The following is a 26482-nucleotide window of genomic DNA, read 5'->3' on the forward strand; positions in this document are numbered from 1 at the left end:
ATAACCACAGGTTAGGGGCGGCTGTATTGGATCAAAATTTCAAGTGGGAAGCCGATTTTCTCAGTTCTACAAACAGAACGCAGTTATTTGCAGTTTTACATGCAACAGAAAACATTTCTGCTAATATTTACATGGTTTTATTTTCATATATTGTAAATACTCTGATTTTTAATGCACATTTTGAACAAAAGATGGATGCATGTCTAATTAAAAACTGATATTTTTCCTCACTAGACAAAAAAAAGAAAACATTTCCACATCAAACAGGCTTAGTGTTTAAAAATAATTTCTTTATTTCGCCACATCAGAATGTACTCCACTGTTATACAAATAGTTTGATAAATTTCCTTCTGACACAAAAATACCCATTATGTTAGTCTGGCGCGCAAACACACACACACACCCACACACACCCCTACACACTCTCTAAAACAAGATTCGTTTCTGATTTGGCACTTTGGACGTATGGAGCCGTTTGCATCGATCTGCTGGTATGTGTGGCCATGCAGTGCTGCAGCACTGCAGCTGCTGCAGCGGCTGCAGCCGCTGCGTTTGTAGCGACGGCGTCTCTCCTCTCGCCGGCGGGCCGAGCTACAGAACATGGGTTCCTTTGAAAACACGATTAACATCGACAGACCACAAGAAATGGTAAACACACAGAGTTATGGCAGGAACATGGAAATGTTAGAGAAAAAACCCACAAACGGATCCACACTGAAAGACGTCACTTCTGCTGCTTTGTTGCTTCTTAAATAATCCGTAACTTTAAAGAAGAATAACAGGAACCATCAGTTTCAATCTCTTTTATATTGTTTTAACAGAAACACCTCCTGAAACAGAACCAAATCTGGAAGGCTTCAGATGAAGATGCAGCAAAAACAGCGAAAGGAAACAGTGTCTCATTCACCCTGCAGTAAAATGCACCCTGACCCGAACATTAGACGCTCACAGTATAAAAATAAAACCGTTCACGGCACCGGCTGGCTCTGGACTCCAGAGGTCACATCATGTTTTAATAAAAAATATCACATTTCCTCAGAGATTTATGCATTTAGCACGCCAACGCATTAATCCAATTAAACTGCGGTTAGATTTTTAAGATAAAAAGCTAAACACTTAATCAGAAAAGTGATGGAAATAACACAGTTAAATTTTAATTTAATGTTTTTTTTACATTTCTTCATGTTACATTTAGAAACTCTGGGATATTTGAGTGGGATTTCCTTTGATGAGGCAACATAAAGTAGTGAATAACCGTGAAGTGGAATAAACTGCGTGTGTTAAACCAGACAAGGAGAACATCCAATGAAGATCATGTGTTGGAATGGCCTAGTCAAAGTCTGAAACTAACTGGAATTGAGAATCTGGGGCATGACTAGAACAACAGTTTGAGTTTATAGATGTTCCAGGCTGGTAGAGACTCAACAAGAAGTGAATTACTGACTCAGGAAGGCAGAATAAAACAACGGAGGATTAGGAATAAAACTATAGAACCGGAGGAGGTCATGTGATTAATTTAACTTAATCAAAATAAAAAAATCGTGTTCTTTCTTTGATGTCAGAAAGCTGCAACTTTGTGAGAAAAAAGGGATTATTTTCTACGACTAAAGTGATAAAATGTCTGATTTTAGAGCTGAACTGGAGCAGCAGGCCGTTTTTAATGGGTTCCCAGCCCGACCCGGACCAGTAAGTGGTTCATCTGGGCTCTTTGTCAGCTCGACATTTTCCAGGTCCAGAATCACCGTGAACAGGAAACCAGAGAGGAAGAAGTTGCAACATCCTGGACCCAGAAGATGTTCTGATGCAGATTAAACTCTGAGCTTGTCGGGTTTGGAACCTGATAAAAACTTTAATCGTAAAAAATGATCATTTTCCCCCTGGAAACATACAATTTCACAACAAAAAGAGATTTTTTTAGTAAATATGGGGAAAACGTTTACCAGTTTTCTTTCCACTTCACAATTATGCACTACTTTGTGTTCATTCATCAAATAAAAAAATCCAATTAAACCCATTTTAGTTTGTGGTTGTAACATTTAAAAATGTGTGAGAAAATGTGTGTTTGGATTTGTGAGCAAATCAAAAGTCCCTTTAACCGTTTGCAAATAAACCCCTGGATCGAAAAAACCCAGAACCAAACAGAAACCCAGAACAGAAAACTCTCTTCTCTCTGTCGTTTTAGAGCCAAATCTTCCCAAAAAGAAAAAAAACATTAAGAATGTATTTCAAATAGTGTCGTCAGAAACGGCTAAATACGAAACGCACAACGTGAACTCTGCTCCAAGATAAAAAAAAAAAAAGAAATGAAACCATTCAAAGATCATAAGGCCTGTTCAAAGTTGGCAGCTGATGATAAAGTTTGCTTCTTTCAAATGGACGAACTTCCTGTTCCAATGACAAAAACCCTCCACATACTTCCTGTCTGCCCTGAGGAACTCCACCCATCTACCGGCCTCACCTGTAGAGTACATCGAGGGTTTAAGGCAGCGCCAAAGTCACCAGATTACTTCCTGTTTGTCCACGTCAGCAGAGTGACGGCTGTCCTCCATGTTGCTACTAGACGTTTTGTGTTTTTTGGGTTCTTGGTTAGGTACTGGACCCGACCCGGTCCAGGTGTAGCTCGTGACGTGGCGGCGGTCTCATGTGGATTTGTCTTTCCGGTTGCAGTTGTTGTCTGTGCTGCTGTGGTCGAGCTGCTCGTCCAGCGCAGCGTCTTCCTTCGCTCTGGCCTGCCGGCGTCTCGATTTGACGGGCAGAACCAGAACCACGAGGAGACACAGGAGGTGCAAGCAAAAGTACCACGAGCTGCAAGGACAAAAAACTGCATCACGAATGGCATTTTAGCAAAATCTCTAGATTATCACAGTTTGTCGACAGTTTTTGATTCCATAATGGTTGAAACCAAACATTGGGTTCAAGTGATGCCAACTCCCACCTGCAGGTGGCAGTATTTCTTACTCTGCTGCCTCAGTCGTATTGATGCCAAATTATAGTCTGTGATTGATGTGGTTCGTAACAAAAATAATTTAGTTAAATGGAAATAAACGACTGAAATAACACCGTAGCACTGGTGGAAACAGCCGACTAAGAAGTTAGTTATATTAGTTAAATGGAAATAAACGACTGAAATAACACCGTAGCACTGGTGGAAACAGCCGACTAAGAAGTTAGTTATATTAACACTAACACGCAAATTATAAACATTAGTTCCGCTAACGCTAAACAGCTACAACCACACAGTATTTAGCAGAAGCTAATGCTAGAGCACTACGCTAACAGCAGTAAAGCTAAAGTGCTAACTTCAAATCAAATTATATTTGACATCAAAACCATTTTAATCTTGACAAAGCAACTTTCTATGTTCTGTATTGGCCTTAGATATTGTATTTATGTTTATTTATTCCTCTCTACTGCCTGTTTTTTTTATTTTGTTGCCGTTTGTTTCTTGGTTTAAATAAAGTTATTGGAGGGAAAAAAGAGAGAACGTGAGGAGAGGAAGTGGAACTGCTGTCAATAAACAAAACTTCAAACGGATGTCAAACTTTATCCAACTCAAAGTTTAAAAATTGGCAAATAAATTAGAATTTCAAAATTTATCTGGAAAAAAATATGAGCTAACTGAAATTATCAGCGGTTTAGCAGAAGTGTGTTCACCGCTGCACCAGATCAAGTATTTTGTTAGCATTTCTTTAACGCTCACTCAAAAACCTGCATGTTTCATCTATTGAATACATTTTATTATTCCTGAAAAGATTCTAATAATAATTTCGTTAGCTCAGTCTGCACACAAGGAGTCGGTGGGAACTGATGATGTTTTCTCATTTCTCTGTGAAATATTTCAACCATTTCATGAGGAGGGCAAAGGTTAACCCTGAAGCGATGGCTCCAGGGTTAGCCTGCTCTCTTTACGCCACCTGTCTGGCAGCTAATCGCTAACAACCGGGTCGTTATGCCCCAGCACCGACTCGGCCCGTTTTATTTCCTCCCATTAATCTGTCTCGTTAACCATTGCAGCCTCCCAGCAGACGATCAATTCCTCTCATTCCCAGCGGAAGTTAGCGGTTAAAAGGTAAACAACACGCACCTGTAGAACTTTAGCGAAGGTCCAACAGCGAGCAGGACGAACGGCACCACCGTGTAACAAATGGCAACCTGCGTGCTAGCCCACGTGATGACATCATAGACGCGCTTGTGCGAGTCGGAGACCAAGAAGTACGGTCTGATGTTGTGGCGTACCTAAAGGAGAGGTTTAAAACTTTAAGTTGCATTCATTCAGTTCCTAGTAAACTGCAGCAAACGAGCCAAACGACCCGGTTTGACGAGTCCAAACATGTCTGCTCGTTAAAGGACTGAGGCTGAAGGCCGAAGGATCATTAGCTTCAGGCGGTAACTGGGTCAGCATTTTCTAGGTCAGGGGTGTCCAAACTTTTTGTACCAAAACATAAATAAGAATCCAGCAAATGAAGTAACCTGATATTTTTATTTATACAAAAAGGGAAACAGTAGAAATAGAAAAAAACCAAGAAATTAAATTTATCTGATTTCTTTTGGAGGACAGGAGCGTCACTCAGAGGATCCAAACTTAAAAATGGATTTTCCATTCATTAAAAATGTTATTTTTCTAGGAACAAGCAAAGCTTAAAATAAAAACCTAAAAACATGGCCACGTTTGTTCTTGGCGTGGAAAATATTATAGATCCGAAACTTATTTAAATTTATTTTTAAAATTTCAGCAATTGGAAAAAAATAAATAGTTTGAAAACACTTGTTCATTAAATAACTTAAAAGCAGATTTAGGTGAAAAAAGTCACTGCAGAGATTTGGACAAATAATTTTAAGTGAAAAATTATCCAACTTTTTTTGGGACAAGACTTTTATTCTGACAGAATCATCAAGTCAAAAGTGTTCATGGGCCAAGAAAAGATAAAAATAATCTAAAATTAAGCAAATACAGCAATGAGACTTTAAAAAAAAAAAATTATAGAAATTTTATATTTTTCCTGTTTAAAAAAAATATTTTACCTCAAAAACAATGAACAAAACATGCAATACTTTAAAAAGTTAAGATAATCTTTAGCATTATCCCAAAAATCAGAATAAAAGTCTTGTCATGTGAGCCAGGTGTTTGAAGGGCTAAATATAAGTGCACACCGCACTTTTCAGATTTTTTTCATATTTGGGGGGGAACTGCATCTTTCTCTCCCAGCAACCTGGATGTGGATTTCTGAAAATTTCAAGCAGATTTGGTGCTGAAGGAGGAAAGAGAACTCACGGCGCGGGCAGCCATGGTCATCCCGATGCCGGTGACGAAGGTCAGGTAGTAGCCGGGGTAGACGCCGTGCCACATGGCCGACAGCAGGAAGGTGGCGGCCGTCGGGTTGACGGGGCAACGCTCGTAGCAAACTCTGAGGAAGACGACACGGTGCATTCAGGGCTCACGGAAAAATCAGGAAATATCAGCAGAAATGCTAAGCTAGTTAGCAGAGTTACAGTTTTACTCAGAGGGGATAAAATCCATTTTAGATTTTAATAAAAGGGAAATTATTATACAAAATTATACGTATAGGCTCAAATAAACAAATACATTTAGAATTGAATATTAGTGGGAGTGTGTTTATATATTTTAGTCTGTTTCAGCAACTCTTTATAATCTAAAGAGCCAACAAAAAAACTAAATTAGAACAATTGTTGCATGATGTTTTGGAAAAAGATGGTGTATTATTTTATGAAAATATTTATTACAGGATGTTTTTGTGTCCTTTGAAAGGAACCATTATCTTATTTCTACTTTTAGGTTTTAAAATAAAGGAAAGTAAATCTTTTGGATGGACTGATTGTCTCCTATTTTAATATTTGTAGAAAATCATAGGAAACAAATATTAGATAGTTTTATTGTCATTCTGATATTATTATTATATCTTAATTTAAAACTTTATGTTGTTCTTCATTGTTTTTAACGCTGCAGAATACAGGAAACCCCACAAAACAATCAAAACCTGTTCAAGAAATTAATTTAAGTTGTGTGTTGCAAAATAATTTCAAATCTCCCATCCAGAAAATGCACCATAAAAACGCAGAAATGAAAATAATCCTGTTACCTCTTGAGCCACTGAGCTGTCTGAATGTTCCAGTTGTCTAGAAAGAGCTTGAAACTTGTGGCAAACTGAAAGGAAACAGTAAAACTTCAGGAAACGGATGGAAAGTAAATCCAGAAGGTAAACGAACGCCGACGCCGAACCTCGATATCCAGAATCCTGAGGTTGGAAATCAGGTCCCAGCGCGGCGAGCCGTCTGCGTCGTAGCCGTTGAAGCCAAACCCGGCTGCGTTGTTGATGGCATCGGCTGCAGACAAGCAAACAGACCCTCATGAAATCCAGCAGGGTGCAGTTCTCACATCACCACTAGATGGCAATGTTGCACTGGGAAATTATTTCACATTAAAACCCGTTTTAATTCTGGACGTCAGGGAGTCCATTGTGATAATTATATTTTTGATTTGATGGCTTAATAATGCAAGAACACATTCTCAAAGATCAATAAACTTTGAATTCGAATGAGCATTTAACACAGGAACTGGAAGACGTTTTAAATCTGAAGGTAAACAACAACCAAAACAACAAATCAAAAGTCTCTGTAAACAAATGTGTCCTTCAAAAGAAAGAGCAAAGCACCAGACTGAAGACTTTTATCATCCAGTTTTGGTAGAAAGGGAGAAAAGAAAACAACAGATAAACCTGTTTTAAAGCAATACGATTAATTGATTAATGGATTTACTGCTTATTGCGTCAGGCCTAATGTTGTAAAGGTTTCAGGTTTCCTCACCCAGAGTCCACACAAAGTAGTATTTAGGCCTGAGCGCCAGCATGGCCAGGTAAAGGTAGACGACCTGCAGGTGGAACGGCGTGTTGCTGACGAAGTGCTCGTCTATGGAGCGGACGACCGGGAGCAGCCGGTACAGCGACAGGTAGGTGGTCAAAGAGATGGCGCAGGTGCACAGCTTGGCCACCACGGCGCGCTGGGAGGACATGGAAGGGAAAACAAAAACACGGCGTTTTATTATGGCTCAGGTGGAGGAAATGTGAGGCTCCTCATTCACAGACTGGCTGCTGCAGATGGGGACTCTGTGGTTTCATTTCCACTTTGGGTTTTTGCTGCTTCTAAAAACAAAATGTTAAATGTTTTATTTAAACCTTTGCTCTGAAAACAGCCTCAAATGGTAATAGTTGAAGTTATTTTGGTATTCTTCTGAATGCAACGTCACAAATCAGCAGGCACTGCCACTCACCCAGTGACCCCAGGCAGGACCAGCCCGTTACCTAGCAACCCCCGCAAAGTTCCACTCGTTACCTAGCAACCAAAGCAGAGCGCTAGCACAGTTGCTCAGCTGGTTTTGCCGCCCTAAAAACAGCTCATTCTGAAAAGACCCGACTGAAATCTCATTATCTGAGAATCATTTTATATTGGGGGTTTAAAAATGTGATGAACGGGTTTTGTATAGGCCATAAATCTATGCTAATCAGTTCAAAGGAGAACAATAGGCCACTTCTAAAGAACCAAACCAGTTATTAATAAATATATACTCCTAAAAATAAAAAAAAATGCAAACTTGCATTCATCAAACAGTTGTTCCTGTGGAGATGCTCCATGAAATCAGGATGGAAACTGAAAAGACTGACATTTTAGCAGTCAGTGAATGCAGCACACTAAAAGTATTTATTTTCCAGGCCCAAAGCGCCATTTCACATTAAAATCAAGCAATTATATTACCTCCGGTTGATGTAAAGACGCTGTACACATCAAATATGCCTCAATTTAACACCTTGAAATTGGGCCTCTGTCTCTTTAAGAAGCCCTGAAAAATATTTTTTCTTGCATTTTCTTGAATTATTGGCCCAAACTGGCAAATCAAAGTAGAAGAGAGGACAGAAATGCTGATAATTGAAGCTCCGCTTTAATTCTTATGTTTTATTTAAACCTTTGGTCTAAAAAAAGCCTCAAAGTTTCATATTTACTGACCGTTTCTGTTTGAGCCATTTGAGCTGATTTAAGGTGAGTGGATCTGGATCCGACCGGTACCTTTGGTGAAGGCTCGGGCTGCTTGGCCTTCCCGTTCTCCTTGCCGTTAGCGCTCTCCTGGCGGCGGCGCTGGTACGACGTCCCCTCCATGAAGGCCATGTAGTCGTTGTAGGAGCAGGTGGGTCCCGCCAGGATGCCCATGAAGTTGCAGTTGTAGCTCAGGTACTCCAGCAAGCTGGGCATCCGGCTGAGCAGAACAGGAGACGCTCGTTAGGATCAGGATGTGAAGCGACGGAAAAACACAAATAAGCAAAACTCTGAACTAATCCCAAATAAAACTTCCTGTTTGCTGCAGGTTTCCTGCGGCGCAGAGTGTTTCTGAACGTCAATTTTTACATTTCACCACAAATTCTTAAAGGGCCGGTATTATGCAAAACCAACTTCTTTCAGCTTTTCATCAAGTTTTTCTCTTGTCAAAAACAAACATGGAATGTTGCTTTGACTTTTCCTGCATGTTTGAGAAACCCTTTAATCTCCATGGCAACCATTCGGATGTGAAAAACACCTGGTTGGACCTAGCCCCGCCTTCGAGATGCAGCTCCTCCCTAGAGCTGCAGTTTCCAAGCTTCAACCGCACACAGCAGCTCCTTCAGACTAGCCAGCAGCAATTAGCAAACACCTGGTGGAGCTGCACAACTGCCGAGCTCATTATAGGAGCCACTGCTCTGGCAAAAACGATGTTAAAGGGTCATTAGAGGAGAAATGTTGGGATGTCTTCCTGAAGGCAGAGTTTAAGAAAGAGCAGGAAGTTCTTAAAGAGACAGATGCCCAATTTCAGGGCGTTAAATTACAAAGTCAAATTTGTTTTAGCCATATTTGATGTACACTATATTTTTAAAACAACTGAAGGAAACAAAGTTACTTGATTATTCTATAAAATGTCACTATGCTCTCTTAATGGAATTTAGGTCTCGACTTTGACTAGGCCATGCTTTGAGCTGAGCCGTTTCACTGCAGCTCTAGCTGTGTATTCATGTTAATAAAGGAAGTCCCGCCTCGTAGCATTTCATCTCCATCAGAGAAGATTTGAGAGGGAAAACAATCCGCAAAGCAGGAAGGACGGATTACAGGCATTCCCGTAAAATGATTCACCGACAGCAGCCGGCGATAACGGCTTGATTAAAACACCACCAGAGCGCAGGCGTACACTCTAACGAACAGACAACAAGAGGTTAAATTCAACCGTCGGAGCATTAAAACATACCTTAGTCACATACCTGATAGCTAGGTATTTCTGACTGGGAGTCAGCTGTCCTTCCCTGCGCTTCGACAAACCTGCACACACACACACACACACACACACACACACACCAGCATGATGCACGCTGTGAAACACATCCAGGTTTAACAGTGAAGGTGTTCAGGATTCAGAGGGCAGCCGTGATGGCGGAGCAACATAAACACGAGCAAAAGGTCACGACCTCTGGAGAACGCTCCATTGTTGGAAACCGGCAGCTTTTCAGCTCATTGGGCGCAAAAACCCAAACGGTTTAAACAAAACGACGCTTCATTAAGACCAACATTCACCAAACCTGGAGAGGAGTTTCACTTTACACGTGACTTATAGGGAAATTAAAGGAATGAACTGTAAAAATTGAAAAAAGAATAATAAACATTAATTTTACTGAGTTAAATTTGATTAATTAATGGCCGAGATTTTAGCATAATCAACTGAACTTTTCTTTTTTACATAAAAAACTCCCAACCTGGAGCCTTTGAATTTGTTTCTGGTACGCCTGTGAATCTGACGCACACATGCTAACATTAGCGATGTTAGCGCTCCTCTCGGCTCATCCCTGCTTCAGAAATCAATCTGATTAGAAATACTAGTGTTGTGTTCAAGTTGTACTAAAAGGAGTTAGCCTCTCACTGAAGCCTAAAGTAGCATCTCAATGCTAACCATGTAGCAGCTAACGCTAACGTCCCCAATGCTATTGCTAACGTCTGAAATAACCTGAATTGCAGAATAAAAACAATAAATATCCCTGTTGTTGAGCTCATGTGTCTGTTTATTCAGTAATTTAGCAGCAAAAAGAGGTTTGTGAATTGAATGAGTTGCTTATTTTCTCAATTAAAATGCGATTGATTAATTACAGACGTTTTAATCGACTCAGTTTAAAGCCTGTTGGGGCTCAATCTGCAGCCTGAGCAAACCGTTGGCCATAAACCCATTACATAACGGCGCCTGTTCTCTCTTTCTGCTCCACTGGTCGGCCGATCGAGCCGTCTCAAAAATAACGTTTCATTTTTTTTTAACTCCTCAGAGAATCAAAGTGGCACTTTCACTTCTGCCTCATCTGGCGCTTTCGGAGCAGGAAGTCTTACCGTCATGGATTTCAAACGCCATGCTGGTGATCTTCTGGGTTATAACCATCATGGGCCTGAAAAGCAAAGCAAGCAAATAACATTTACAACGTTTGTTTCTGTTTGATTCGGCATAAAATACAAATTAAATGGGAAAAATTATGACCATTTTAGACACATTTTTAATCCAATTTCAGCGACAGACATTTTGATTTATGCACGACTTTGTGTTCTTCATCACTTAAAATCCCAGTAAAATAACGACTCATTTTCCAGGTGTCAGTCATTTCAGCTAATAAAAGCTTTCCTCTTATCCTCATCTTCTTGTTTTGTTTTGCCGTCCACCTAATGGGCTCAGATACCAATTAGCCCAGTAACAGCAGCAACAGAACCAGCTGCACCAGTATCCTTACAGTGGGAAGTTCCCTCCTGGATAATGAGGGGCTTTTTTTAACTTCCTGTTGCTCTTCCTTCCTGCTGCTCTTCCTCTTGGCTCTGAGTGCTGCACTAGTCATCTCTCTGCTGCTTCTTCTTCTTGCTGGTATCAGCAGAATAAATCCACGCATAATAAATGACCAAACAGAGGCGTTCGGTTCAGAGAAGCATATTTGATTTGACATTTTGAAGCCAAACAGACGGACGGACGGCCCGTTTGGGTTTGCGTTGCGTTGCTTAGCAACCAGCCTCCTCCAACCTGCAGGGAACCGACTCGGCGCTTCCAGCATCATTTAGGATGTTTCATGTAAAGATTTCATTTAAAACGAAGCTCACCCAGTGAAATCTGCAGAGTACATGCCGTAGTCGAACACGTAGACTCTTGTGATCTGACAGACGATCAGGTAACCGAGGGTGACGATGAAGCAGTACCTAAAGAAACAGAAACAACAGAGACCTGCTTTTTCTTTGGCATCCTTCACAATAAATAGTGCAAATGCAGTCGCATATGTTCGCCTTCAAAGGGGCAGTGTCAAACATTTTCCAGGCACATGGCGGCCATTTTACAGCACAATCAAACAAATGTGTTAAAGAAATCTGACTTTGTAATTTAACGCCTTGAAATTGGGCCTCTGTCACTTTAAGACACACCTGCTTCTTTCAGAAGCTCCGCCTCCAGGAGGTCATTCCAACATGGCTCCTCTATTAAGCCTTTAACAACATTTTAGCCACAGCTCCTGACATGAGACATTCAAATGTTTGCTAATTGCTTCTGGCTAGTCTGAAGGAGCTGAGTGGGGGAGGAGCTGCACCTCGAAGGCGGAGCTACGTCCACTCAGGAGTTATGCACAACTGAATGGTTGCCATGGAGATTAAAGGATTTCTCAAACTGAAAAATGCACTAGGGCTCTATAAAATCTGTTTTTATTTTCTAAATGTTTCCACTGTTTCTGTTTTAATTTTTATGAATTACATTTTTTTAATTAGGAGTTAGCATCACTTAAATTCAATTTGCGAATGTTTTCGTAGGAAATTTGTAACAAACCCACAGTTATGCTTTATGCTGAGATCTACAAAACAGAGTTTTATTTCCATTGTAATTAAAAAGAGAGCAAATTTCAGCCCCCCAAAAATTTTTCTCAAATAATTTTGAGAAAAAAAAGGAAATTTCTGAGTTTGAAAAGATGAAAATTTGTGACTTTCGAAACTCAGGAATTTCCTTTTTTTCAGAAAATTTCTGAAAGATTTGGTCTTTGTTGTTTTTTCTCTCTGCTCTCTGTCTCCCCGACATGCTGTGGAAAGTATTTGATGATTTTGTGTGAATTTCTATGAAAAATGTGCAGGTGAATCAGGTTAATTTTACTTTTAAATGACTGCACTCAGTTTTACATAAGACATTTTTAAAAAACGTTGCTAAAGCCTTTTATTCTTATTTTTTCATCACTTTGCTGCTGAATCTCTTCACTGTGGGACCGTAAAGGATATTTGTGTTGACTGGATTTACTGCCTGTGTTCCTCGCTTTGCTGCAACTTGTTTGCTCAATTAGTCAAATAGAGGAAATTTGCATCAGACCGAACTGTGAAGCAGCAGCTCACAGTGAATTAATGCTGTAAATCCTAAACAAATAGAGAATAATTGTTTAAAAAATGACATTAAATTAGCTTTTTCTTTGTTGGTCCCAACCCAACGCTTCCCATAAAGTCCCGTTTTTATTTTTGTTGAGAGTTTCACAGATTTTTGTGTTTCTGCTTGGCAGATATAAGTGAAGAGAGATTAGATTAGATTAGATTAATAGGTAGACAGACAGACAAAGACGGACAGAAAAAATCAGTGAAGAGGCAGAAAAACAAAGAAAACATAAATAAAGACAGAAAGAAAGAAGCTCAGTGCGATTAGCTGTGAATATTTCTCCACATCTTTCTTCCATTTCCTGCCTCCGTTTTTCCTCCTACAGGAATTTTTCTGCTGTTATGCTAATCGCTCTGCTAGTCGTGCAGGTGTAACCAGGTCAGGTCGAGCTCCAAGAGCAAAGGTCGCAGGTCAAACAAAGGGTTGCCGTGTCCGCTCAGAAAGCCGCGGGCTTCCGACCTGAACCGGGTCAGAAACCCATTTGTTATGCAAAGACCTGAAAGGTTCAGTGACCTCAGCAAACAGCGACGTGTCAGCGAGTTCTGGGACTTTACAGCCGGACAACTTTTAGTTACATCTCTGAAATGCACAGCAACTGTATCTAATCATATATTTTACAATTTATTGACGCTGCCGTGAAACAAACAGTGGAGAAAAAGACTAAAACTTCAGATCATACTGTTAATTTTTTATTTACATAAATAACTGAAATTTAACATAAAGACAAATCAAAAATATGATAAGAAATTTTTCACAATAAACAGTAAACAATAAGATAAATGTCCTATAGTTTGGGGACAACATGAATGTGGTGACCTTAACGAGTCAAGGTCACAAACCTGGACGATGAATCAGCTAAGCTGAACAAATTAAAGCTAAAAGTGATAAATTATGAAGAAGGTTTAATTTCTGGACTATAATTTTTACTATATTTGAACCCTGCAGACGAGCTGATAGGCTCAGTTTGTTTGGACCAGAACTTCATCATCTGCTCCACCTCCAGCTGGTGTTAAAGGATCATCAACAATATCTTATAATAACTTATCACTATATAGTCACATTTTCTGTCAACCTTTAGGCTCCCCTGCACCAGGCTCAGCTAGTTTCTGAGGTCGTCCAACATCAGTGTCTGACCTCACAAATGGAGCAGCTTCATGTTGAAATCTATAAGTTAAGAATGGGATCCAGGATATCAGACCATAGCATTACCACGGGCTAAAAGGCGGTGGAAGTATCATGATGTGGGCTGTTTTGATGGGAAACGGGAAAATGACAACTAGTACGTAATAAAAAAAAATTACTAAATCAGAACAAATAACTGAGTTCTGACGCCTGCTTTGCTCAAAGTGATGCTGACTCTGTTAGCAACACTCAGCCGAAGCTCTATGAAGGGCGTTTATGAGGTTTATTTATAACTTTGGACTGGGAAAAATGAAGTAAAACCTGCACCCACCAGTTTGAGTGTTTAAAAGTTCCTGCAGATTTGCGCCGTCCTGCAGAAAGAACCATAAATGCTTCACTGAAAAATGTTGCTGTCTTACTTGTGCATGTGCTCCAGGCTGGCAAAGATCATCACCCCATAGGAGAGGCCGCTCTGCACCAGAAAATGGACCGAATACCTTTAAAGACAAATATCACAAATATTACACAAACATACCAACAATTATTGAGTAATGCAGCAGGCAGTCAGAGCACAGGAGAGAAATCTGAATTTATTTCAGCTAAAAATTCATCCCTATGATATCGGAACAGGCTGCACCATGAGAGCGCCGCAGCAGAGCAGAAACACAGAAACACCGAGTCCAGCAGCGCCGTGATCCGACCGACGTCAAGCCCTGCAGCAGAGCAGAGACGCCGCTCTGAGTTAGTCAGGAGTCAATCCAGACGACGAGGAGACGAGGCAGCGGCGGAGGAAAAACAAAACCAGGCGAAAACACGACGGCAAAACAAAACCAGGCGAAAACACGACGACAAAACAAAACCAGGCGAAAACAAAACCAGGCGAAAACAAAACCAGGCGAAACAAAACCAGGCGAAAACACGACAAAACAAAACCAGGCGAAAACACGACGGCAAAACAAAACCAGGCGAAAACACGACGGCAAAACAAAACCAGGCGAAACAAAACCAGGCGAAACAAAACCAGGCGAAAACACGACGGCAAAACAAAACCAGGCGAAAACACGACGGCAAAACAAAACCAGGCGAAACAAAACCAGGCGAAACAAAACCAGGCGAAAACACGACGGCAAAACAAAACCAGGCGAAACAAAACCAGGCGAAACAAAACCAGGCGAAAACACGACGGCAAAACAAAACCAGGCAAAAATACGACGGCAAAACTAAACCAGGCAAAAATACGACGACAAAACAAAACCAGGCGAAACAAAACCAGGCAAAAACACGACGGCAAAACAAAACCAGGCGAAAACACGACGGCAAAACAAAACCAGGCGAAAACACGACGGCAAAACAAAACCAGGCGAAACAAAACCAGGCGAAACAAAACCAGGCGAAAACACGACGGCAAAACAAAACCAGGCGAAAACACGACGGCAAAACAAAACCAGGCGAAACAAAACCAGGCGAAAACACGACGGCAAAACAAAACCAGGCGAAACAAAACCAGGCGAAAACACGACGGCAAAACAAAACCAGGCAAAAATACGACGGCAAAACAAAACCAGGCAAAAATACGACGACAAAACAAAACCAGGCGAAACAAAACCAGGCGAAACAAAACCAGGCAAAAACACGACGGCAAAACAAAACCAGGCAAAAACACGACAAAACAAAACCAGGCGAAACAAAACCAGGCGAAAACACGACAAAACAAAACCAGGCGAAAACACGACGGCAAAACAAAACCAGGCGAAAACAAAACCAGGCGAAACAAAACCAGGCGAAAACACGACGGCAAAACAAAACCAGGCGAAAACACGACGGCAAAACAAAACCAGGCGAAAACACGACGGCAAAACAAAACCAGGCAAAAACACGACGGCAAAACAAAACCAGGCAAAAATACGACGACAAAACAAAACCAGGCGAAACAAAACCAGGCAAAAACACGACGGCAAAACAAAACCAGGCAAAAACACGACAAAACAAAACCAGGCGAAACAAAACCAGGCGAAAACACGACAAAACAAAACCAGGCGAAAACACGACGGCAAAACAAAACCAGGCGAAAACACGACGACAAAACAAAACCAGGCGAAACAAAACCAGGTGAAAACACGACAAAAGAAAACTAGGCGAAAACACGACGGCAAAACAAAACCAGGCGAAACAAAACCAGGCGAAACAAAACCAGGCGAAAACACGACGGCAAAATAAATGTGTTTCCAGGCACATAGCCCCATTTTATAGCAGGACTGTCACTATGAAAATGCTATATATGTCAAATACGACTTAAAATAAATGTAACTTTCTGATTTAATGAGTTGAAATTGGGCCTTTGTCTCTTTAAAAGCTCCTGCTCTTTCTGAAGCTCCGCCTCCAGGAAGTTATCAAATTATAAAACACTTCATTTAATTTCAGCATCAAATTACTAGAATCAGTGGGAATTTGAAACAATTTGAAAAATGATCTTAATTTTTTATTTTACCTATTTTTAACCAGGAAAGTCCAACTGACATTAAAAATCTCTTTTTAAAGGAAGTCCTGACCAAAAATAACAACCAGGGTTTTTTCTTATTAACCCGACTTTTTCTGGTAATCCTTGTGGTAACGTCTCATATCTTATGTAAAGTCACAGTAGCGCCACCTGGAGGCAAACCAAACTCTGAAAATTAGTTTTCATGACTTTGTGCTCAGTCAGAACAACGAATGTTGGATTAAATTTCTGTCAGCCTCATTCCGGTGCAGCAATGCTGCATTTCTCTGAAACATGGCGGCTGGAGGGAAATCAAAGTCAAATAAAACCATTAAAATGTGCAGAACGTTTTTCACCCAGAAGCAAAAGTTAAACGTTCTTAGTTTTTCTTTTAGGAGGACGTTTTTCAGCCATATCGATTTCTTAAAACTACATGGAAAAATCATATTTTTTGCACCACAAGTCACATGATGAGCTAATGGATGTTACTACTGGCAGAAACGACAAAGAAACGACAGGAAATGGTAGGAGGATCATGGAGCTGCATGTTTTTAATGACTTATCACATGAGCAAACTTTTTCATGTGTGATTTTAATTGCTTTTCTTATTTAAAGGAAAAACAGAAATTGAAAAATTGTGTTTTTTTTTTAACATTAGCAGATGACCGACAAAGTTTTTGTGCTTATTTCTCATGAAAACGCAGGATAAACATGGCGGCGCCTTACCAGCCGAAGCAGAACAGAGCCAAGTACAGACCCAGGAGGGTGGCCACCACGTGTCTGATGAAGGGACTGGTTTTACTGGGATGGAGGTAGAGCCGGAACCACACAGCCATGAGCAGAGCGAACAGCTGACCCGCCACGAAGTTCACCTGCACAGGAGCAGCAGAGGAAGAAATCCCATGAAAACACTCAACTCCACGATTTCATTTGCATGAGAGGGATTAAAGCGACAGCCGGTTTCAGCTTCTCTCTTAATGAGGCGTTACGTTTATTTACATAGCAACAAAGAGCTTTACATCATGAAAACATCATGAAATAAATAAACATTTAGGTGAGAAACTAAACCTGGATCAGTATGATAATCAGTTTCCATGTTTTTTTCTGTTATTTATAATCAATTTACACGTTTCTGAACTTTCTGAATTAGTCGGTTTAAGTGTTTTTACCTTTAATTTTCATGTTTTTAACAGTTTATATGTTTTTAACATCAGTTTCCATATTTTTTGATGCCAATTTTAATATTTTAATGTTTTAATTTCAATGTCTTTTTAGTCAATTTTAGTGCTTTTTTAGTCGGTTTTTTAGGGATGGACTGATCCATTTTTTTCACTTCAGACACCGATATCTCGGCCAATACCGATCAGATACAAGAACAGCTAGAAAACCAGCAGAAACATAACAATGACCATCAAACTCAGAATAAATCTATAAAACTTTCCCGGCAGCCCTGCTGGCGTCACGCCGTGTTTGTGTTTACGTCTCTGTGTGTGTCGGCACAAACTCTTTAACATCCTGTGAAGCTGTTCCCGTTAACCTCACACACACACGGCGACACAGATTAATAATAAGATTCTTTAACAGAGATTGATGGGGAGGGAAAGGAGATGCAGCCCGACGTCTGTCTGCAGGTCTGACAGATGAAAGCGGTGAAACATTTTGTTTGTCCAAAGACACATAAACGCTGAGGTCAGCATACAGAGGGCATGAAGCTGAGGTCAGCATACAGAGAGCATGAAGCGTAACAAGTTTCTTCTCTTTTCCCTGTGAAAATGTTCAGCAGGTGAGCAGACAAAGGAAAGTTCAGAGGAAGAAAAATCCCCTTTTTAACCCTTAAATGCATTCGCTTGTGTACTTATAAAAGCTGTTTTTCTGCCCAGTGCTGCGTAGATATCCATCATATCTTTGAGTCCATTCGGTTTTTTGAACTGTTACATTTCCAGCTAATTTCCAGTGATTTTGTAGGAATCACAAAGCAACAAGTCCAAATGTTGGGTGGCTGAGTTTATCAACCCACACATGGATCAGAACCACTTTGAATTTCCTGGTTAGATTTTATTTTAATCAGCAGAGAAAGTCCTCTGTGTTTACGCATTTAGCTACCTCTGCTAGCATCACGACGGATTTACAGAAAGATAAAAATAGAAGTTACATCTGAGGGAAAGATGCAAAAAACACTAAAATGAGAAAATCCGTTATTTTGGACATGAATTTATCGCGTCTTCTGCTAATGTGTGCTAGCTGTTAGCTACCGTACTGCGCCTTTAAGCGCCTCGTTTGCATTTAAAGAGACGCACCAAGACAAGTTGCTCTCAGATGAGCCTTAAAACGAGGAATTCAGAGCAAAGCATCGCAGTTTCACTTTACACAACTGATTTAAATGTGAAAAGGAAAGATTTAAAAGTAAGATTTATTCACTTTAAGGTGCATCACAGTGTTTCATGGCCTCATCTTCCTCAACCGTCAACCAAAAGAAAACACAACAACTGTAATTTTAGTCACTTCTTAGCACTAAGCCAGTGGTTCTTAACCTGGGTTCGATCGAACCCCAGGGGTTCAGTGAGTCGGTCTCAGGGGTTCGGTGCCGCGGAGGTAAAGACACACTTGTGTAAAGTCGTGATGACGCCCCGCTTCGCCATCACTTGCTGCAGAGGATCACGTTACATTGCTTAGCCAATCAGAGGATCACGTTACATTGCTTAACCAATCAGAGGATCACGTTACATTGCTTAGCCAATCAGAGGATCACGTTACGTTGCTTAGCCAATCAGAGGATCACGTTACGTTGCTTAGCCAATCAGAGGATCACGTTACGTTGCTTAGCCAATCAGAGGATCACGTTACATTGCTTAGCCAATCAGAGGATCACGTTACGTTGTTTAGCCAATCAGAGGATCACGTTACATAGCTTAGCCAATCAGAGGATCACGTTACATTGCTGAGCCAATCAGAGGATCACGTTACATTGCTTAGCCAATCAGAGGATCACGTTACGTTGCTTAGCCAATCAGAGGATCACGTTACATTGCTTAGCCAATCAGAGGATCACGTTACATTGCTTAGCCAATCAGAGGATCACGTTACGTTGCTTAGCCAATCAGAGGATCACGTTACATTGCTTAGCCAATCAGAGGATCACGTTACATTGTTTAGCCAATCAGAGGATCACGTTACATTGCTTAGCCAATCAGAGCTGCGGAGGAGCCCTGATTGAAGGAGCTCCTCTCAGCATGGATTTGAACTTGTGTCTTTATTTACTTCAGCAAAGCTCAGTTTTTACCAAATTCTGTAGCTTTCGGTGAACTTCTAAATCTGCTCCATAGTCGCATCTTTTCGGGGTTGCTACTGCCTCTAGTGGCGTGGGGGTGGTAACACAACTAATATAATTACATTACTAAATCAGAATACCGCAAAGTATGTATTATCCATTTTCCATTTTTTCATTTTCTTCCGCTTATCCGGGGTCGGGTCGCGGGGGCAGCAGCTTCAGAAGGGAGGCCCAGACTTCCCTCCCCAGCCACTTCTTCCAGCTCCTCCGGGGGAATCCCAAGGCGTTCCCAGGCCAGCCGAGAGACGTAATCCCTCCAGCGTGTCCTGGGTCTCCCCCTCCTCCCGGTGGGACATGAACACCTCACCAGGGAGGCGTCCAGGAGGCATCCTGACCAGATGCCCGAGCCTCAGCTGGCTCCTCTCGACGTGGAGGAGCAGCGGCTCTACTCTGAGTCCCTCCCGGATGACCGAGCTTCTCTCTCTAAGGGAGAGCCCAGCCACCCTGCGGAGGAGGAAACCCATTTCGGCCGCTTGTACCCGTGATCTCGTTCTTTCGGTCATGACCCAAAGCTCATGACCATAGATGAGGGTGGGAACGTAGATCGACCGGTAAATCGAGAGCTTCGCTTTTTGGCTCAGCTCTCTCTTCACCACGACGGACCGGTACAGCGCCCGCTTCACGGCAGACACTGCCCCAATCCGCCTGTCGATCTCCCGTTCCCTTCTTCCCTCATTCGTGAACAAGAACCCCAGATACTTAAACTCCTCCACTTGAGGCAGGACGACCCCCTGACCCGGAGAAGGCACTCTACCCTTTTCCGGCTCAAGACCATGGCCTCGGATTTGGAGGCACTGAGCCTCATCCCGGGCGCTTCACACTCAGCTGCGAACCGCTCCAGTGAGAGCTGCAGATCACGTTCCGATGAAGCCAACAGGACCACATCATCCGCAAAAAGCAGAGATGCGATCCTAAGGCCACCAAAACGGATCAACACCTCAGCTGCACCTAGAAATTCTGTCCATAAAAGTAATGAACAGAATCGGTGACAAAGGGCAGCCTTGGCGGAGTCCAACTCTCACCGGAAACGAGCCCGACTTACTGCCGGCAATGCGGACCAGACTCTGACACCGGTCATACAGGGACCTGACAGCCCGTATCAAAGGGCCCGATACCCCATACTCCCGGAGTACCCCCCACAGGGCCTCCCGAGGGACACGGTCGAACGCCTTCTCCAAGTCCACAAAACACATGTAGACTGGTTGGGCAAACTCCCAGAACCCTCCAGGACCTGCTGAGGGTGTAGAGCTGGTCCAGTGTTCCACGACCAGGACGAAAACCACACTGCTCTTCCTGAATCCGAGGTTCGACTATCCGACGGATAGTGTTAAATAAGATACATAATCCGGCTGAATGTCTAATTTTTGCCCCTTTCTCATGAGAATGTAAAACTAAAGCTGCCTGGGAACATTTCTGCCCACCAGCTGAACATGGGCACCGTTCGGCGCGGAGCGTAGAGTCCATGGGGCGAGGAGGGCCCATCCCTGGACATCAGAGCGCTGCTTTGTTAGCGAAGGAATGTCATGCAGGAGAGCGAAGAGGGAGGAACAGAGGATCGTTCAGACCAGCAGCAGCTGCCGCAGATTTCTTCACAGTTTTCTGTGTTTGGCGAAATGTCAAACTTTACTAAAATCATCTTTTCTGGCTACAGATCCACCTGCAGAGCAGCCTGACAAAGAAGCTCCATGAAATTTGGATTTTGCAAAAAAAAAAATCCAGAGGACATTTTTAATGTGCGTGAAACAAACCAAAGAGGGAGAAACGCATCAGAAAACTTCTAATAAAATGTTCAGACTACTGCTGACCTTAAGGCTCAATACCAAATTCAATTTTAAATTTTAATACTTTTCTTTCCTCACTTTTTAAAACACAGAAATGACATAAAATATATTAATAGTTCAACAACTTTTTCTTTGAGTTCACCTGAATTCAACGTCAGAGTAAACAAAACAAGACAGCAGTAGTTTTACATCAGTCTGAACCATGGAAACACGAGGAATGCTACAGTGGGAAAAAAAAATCTGATTTTCAAAACATTTAAATTCCAAAAACAAAAAAATTATTCACTCGATAGAATCGATTTATTGTCCAGCTGTAGTTCAGAAACAGGCAGTTCAGGCAATTAGGAGTTAAAAATGACGGAGGATTTTAGACGCCACACACTGCACCAAATTGAGCTATGATGCTAATTAGATACATCAGGCAGTTAAGGAGTAAAACAAAGACTTTTAAACTGCGTCACGAAGCATGAACAACCATTGCTTTTTCATCATAAGTTCTTTAAATTACTGAGATCTTAACTCATTTTGCAACATGAAATCAGTGTTACGAGTTTCATTTAAACATAAACAATCTCTTTACCGTCCTAAAAGCTTTTATGACCCGTTTAACAATAAAACATTTTGGTATAATAATTATTTACTCATCAATATTAAAGTATAATTTCTAGTAATCTTTTGATTCAAAGTTACATAATCAAAATACATGAAAATATTTTACTTTTTCTACATTTTAATGCCAGCATCACTTGTTTCCGTTCCTTCATTGTCGAGTGTCGCTAAAAAGCTTCAAACCCAAAACAAGAAATAACTTTATAAAAATACAGCAAAGTTTTAATTTGCAGGGGAAACAAAACATGGAAAAGTTCCACAGATATGAAAACTTTTGCAGCAAGCAGATGTTTTAATGGCGCAGGAAGCGATAATCCGGCCGTTTCCTCCTGGCAGCGGCAGCAAAAAGCTCCGTAGCGAGACAAACCGGACACCGACGAGCTGAGGGAGAAACTCAAGGAGGGAGGAAGTAGTAAACGCGGTGGAAGACAGAGATAAGCTTCCTTGCTATTGTGTGAAATACTGAGGAGGAGAAAAACAGCGGAGCAGCTTCACTTATTCCGCCATTTTGGCTCTGCTGTGCGCCGGGCCTGTTCACACGCAGCATCCATCTGCTCCATTCTTAATCCAACTCATCAGATCTCATGTCAGAGACGGTGAGGAGCAAGAGGCGAACAGATGGATGATGAGTCACTTCTTTCCTCTGGGCAAATCTCTCTCTGCATGAAACATCAGGAAGAGGTTAGCCCCGCCTGGCTACATGCTAGCATCATGCTAACATCCTGCATTAGCATTAGCTTACATCAGCTTCTCAAACATCACAGCAGTGATTCATTTATGAAAGATTAAAGGGAACTTTTATGTTGAGCTTAATTTGTTTTTAGCTTATTTATATTGATATTTGTTACCACTGGTACCAAAACCAAACGGGGCAAAATGGTTCAGATGCATTTATTTATTTTATTGAAATAGTTAAAAAGGAGATTTATCATTTGGTGATTTCTTAAAGCTGTTTTCCAACGCTGTGGCTTTTCTTCTCAAACTAAAGTTTTCAGATTTGGTTCTTGCTGTTGCAGTAACAGCTGAATGTCTGAAGACTTTTTGCTCTTTTAACATGTTAAATGTAGAAAGAGGGAGTGAGAAATGTCTAAATTTGGATGTTATTAGGAAGAGTGTGAGCTTTTTGCAAAAAAAAAAAAAAACTTAGAGAAAAAGTCACCCAAGGTCAGCGAAATGCTGATAATTATGCAAAAATGAACCGGCTGGCCTCCGGCCTGAGTGTCTTTTCCATTAACATGTTTATGAACTCGCCTTGTCAAAGATTAATTAACGAGAAGCTGCAGCCTGGAGGCTCCCATGGGGCAGGAGGAGATAATCATCCTAATAAAACGGCCTGTTGACTGGAACCAGGAACCTTTTCAATGGGGAAGTGAGCTGAGTGCTGTGGTAAGGGCTATTCACACACACACACACACACACACACACACACACACACACACACACACACACACACACACACACACACACCTCTATAGACAGAGTTGGTAAACTCATTCCCTCCCGTCTCCATGTTTAGCATCGAGCCTCCGTCACGCACGCCGCTGGGTTTCTGTCTGTCAGTTTTTGTGCGTCAACACAAAGCAGGAGATGAATTTAGACCATCATTAGCATAAAATCCTCTTCTCCCCTTAGTGTTATTAAGTCAAAGCCTCCCTCCAGTTCGCCGCCACAGCTTTAGGGATTCATGCAGCCGCTGCCAGGATCAGGGCGAAGCCTCAAAACACTCAATTTAAACTCAATCTGTGTCAAAAGTAGCTAAGAAAAGCAAACATGGCAAAGTTTCTAAACCGTCTGAGTCTGATGAGAACAGAGCAGGAAGCAGCATTCGTGTCCAGGTTAGCGAGAGAGCAGCGGAGATCATTTTCCATTGAGCAATTTAATACTTTGGCTAACTTTTAGCACACTTCTCCTAATTTATCCAGATGATTTCTTAAACACTTATTTATTTGGCTGTTTTGAAAAATTTCTGATTAATATTTTTAGCTTAGCGTCTCTTGCATTCAATGTTGATGTAGCGCTTTAGCATTAGCTTACATTAAATACATTGTTGATGTAGCGCTTTAGCATTAGCTTACATTAAATACAATGTTGATGTAGCGCTTTAGCATTAGCTTACATTAAATACAATGTTGATGTAGCGCTTTAGCATTAGCTTACATTAAATACATTGTTGATGTAGCGCTTTAGCATTAGCTTACATTAAATACAATGTTGATGTAGCGCTTTAGCATTAGCTTACATTAAATACATTGTTGATGTAGCACTTTAGCATTAGCTTACATTAAATACAATGTTGATGTAGCGCTTTAGCATTAGCTTACATTAAATACAATGTTGATGTAGCGCTTTAGCATTAGCTTACATTAAATACAATGTTGATGTAGCGCTTTAGCATTAGCTTACATTAAATACAATGTTGATGTAGCGCTTTAGATTTAGCTTACATTACATACAATGTTGATGTAGCGCTTTAGCATTAGCTTACATTAAATACAAAATCTGCATAGTGCTTCAGCATTAGCTTCTGCTGAATACTAAACTAGCGTAGCGCTTTCGTGTTACATTGAACTCAAGTTTGACAGGTGATTCAAAGTTAGCTAACTGTTCAGCTAGCGGTGCCCACTTCCCATAAAGCAGTTTGTGGAAAGGTTTTTGTCAAACAACAGAAAGATTAGTACAAATGGAAAATGGAAACGTAAGGAAATGACTGCATAACAAGATCTTCTGAAGTATTTTTGTTGCATGAGACATGTTGCTGCATGAGGAGACGCCGACACAACGGGAACAAAACGCTTCCTGTTCTTCAGTCAACACTACGAAGCCTGGGCTTGTTTGGACCTTTCTGCTCACATCGGGTTCAGTTGCACCTCCAACCAGGCCCAAGTTAGCTTTTCTCTCCATTAAAAAACATAAAAACGATATTATTGTGAATTCCTTCTCCTTTTAATGCACAACAATAAACTGAACAAACTACATGTTTTATTGAAACCAATATTATTATAAAATTTGCATTTATTTAACATGTTGAGCCGATTATTTTATGTTTTGTTGGCCAGTAAATAGTTTTTGGTTTCCTTTTAAAGCTTTTGTTGCGTGACCTCACGCCACGATCTGTAAAATTATTTCCATTTAAGAAATAAACTCGCCATGAAAATAATTTTAAATGTCCGTCTCATCCACATCGGCTCCCGATGGGCCAAATCTGCACCATTTTCAACTGCAGTCAGGGGCCGCACCAACTCATCCCAAGGGCCACAAATGGCCCCCGGGCCACACTTTGAACCCCCTGCTTTACTTTAGCTGTCAGCTGAGACCAGAGAGAAGCCTGATGAGGAACAACCAGAAGAATAAAGTCACACATGAAGCCTGCAGTGCAGCAGGCTGATCCAGGCTATTAATAGCTGAACAATCAGACGTTTCCCCACAAGGCAGCCAGCAGCACAGCGCAGCGCCGGGTCGGCTCTGCGTGCGCCTGCAGCGCCGCATGGGAAGCATTTCAGCTGGTCTCACCAGAGAGGTCACCCTGCTGGAGGAAAATACAGCTGAATGACGTAAAAACGTCTTTATCCTTATAAAATGATGTAAACGTTGCCTTGCAAAAAAATAACGATGAAAGTGAAAGTAAACAGAAACGACGCTCTTATTGACAAACATTTGTAATAAGATTCTTTAGGACACAGGTGTCAAACTCATTTTTATTTTGGGCCGAATCAAAAATCTAAATGTTCTTAAAGGGCCGGTTGCACCAGAATCTATTGATAAAACCAATAAAACTGTTAAAATATCAATAAATAGCTGTTCCTCCGGGATTTGTGATTATTTTAGTGTTTATTTTTGCAACCAAAATGACAGATTTTGTGGTGAATATTAAGAAATATTTGTAATCGTTATTTTTTTTACAATATTTACGCTAATGTATGATGTCAGATGTGACTCTATCATTCGCCGTATCAGTTATGGATTCAATGTTTTGACCAATTTTGAGAAAATTAGCAGTAAAATCAGAAAAAAATGTGTTGATTTTGTGTGATTTTTGCAGATTTGTGAAAAACTGGAAGGACTTATTGATGTAATTTTGAGTCCAGAGGGCCACATAAAAAGCTACGGCGGGCCAGATTTGGCCCCCGGGCCTTGAGTTTGACGCCTGTGCTTTAGGACAACAGACATACAAAACTGATTCACATCACTGCATTTAGTCATGTTTTCAAATTCATAGATACTTATTGTTAAGCTGAAACAATTAATCCATTACTAAGACAATCGTCAACTAGTTTAGTAATCGATTAATCGTTAACTGGAGCATACAGACAGAAGAAATTAGGAAAAGAAAAAGAGTCCGCACTTCGTTTCGTGAATAAATTGATGATGATCTTGGAGAGTAAAGTAAAAAAAAACTTGGATATTTTAGTTTTGTTGAAACTAATGTGATGCATGAAGTTGGTGTCTGCTTGGTTTGCAGGAGAGAGAGAGAAATGGAGGACGAGCTGTGGCACCTGAACTCGTCCACCATGATGGCGGTTAGCAGAGACAGATGTGCAAAACACTGGAGGGCGGAACAGAAACCACTGTAACTCTGACGGATATATAGGAGAAATTAATTCTGTCCAGATTTAATTTCAGATAAGCTTTTATACAAAGTCCAGAAGTTGCATCCAGTTGGGGAACAGAAAGCAAAACCAAAGTAATCAAAGTCTTAACCAGGATATCTGCTCAGTTTCTAC

General features: G+C 41.1%; 1 protein-coding gene across 2 annotated transcripts in view; it reads right to left on the reverse strand.

The window, feature by feature from the left end:
* Positions 1 to 269: 269 nt before the first annotated feature.
* The window catches only part of mboat2a (membrane bound O-acyltransferase domain containing 2a), a 32839-nt gene continuing 6626 nt past the window's right edge, over positions 270 to 26482 (reverse strand). The window contains exons 2-13 of one of the 2 annotated variants that reach the window (XM_081603211.1): positions 16770 to 16915; positions 13987 to 14064; positions 11152 to 11247; positions 10402 to 10457; positions 9294 to 9351; positions 8077 to 8263; positions 6823 to 7015; positions 6239 to 6342; positions 6099 to 6163; positions 5273 to 5405; positions 4085 to 4236; positions 270 to 2805 (exon numbers count right to left, since the gene is read on the reverse strand). In XM_081603211.1, the coding sequence (XP_081459337.1) occupies positions 2640 to 2805; positions 4085 to 4236; positions 5273 to 5405; positions 6099 to 6163; positions 6239 to 6342; positions 6823 to 7015; positions 8077 to 8263; positions 9294 to 9351; positions 10402 to 10457; positions 11152 to 11247; positions 13987 to 14064; positions 16770 to 16915 (1434 nt within the window). In that variant the 3' untranslated portion in view covers positions 270 to 2639. Of the gene's footprint in view, positions 2806 to 4084; positions 4237 to 5272; positions 5406 to 6098; positions 6164 to 6238; positions 6343 to 6822; positions 7016 to 8076; positions 8264 to 9293; positions 9352 to 10401; positions 10458 to 11151; positions 11248 to 13986; positions 14065 to 14204; positions 14349 to 16769; positions 16916 to 26482 lie in introns of those variants that run through there. The other variant, XM_017303027.2, reaches the window with a different exon arrangement.

The sequence above is a fragment of the Poecilia reticulata genome, chromosome 22 (assembly GCF_904066995.2).
Source record: "Poecilia reticulata chromosome 22, P_reticulata-male-v2, whole genome shotgun sequence".
In the NCBI taxonomy this organism is placed as follows: Eukaryota; Metazoa; Chordata; class Actinopteri; order Cyprinodontiformes; family Poeciliidae; genus Poecilia; species Poecilia reticulata.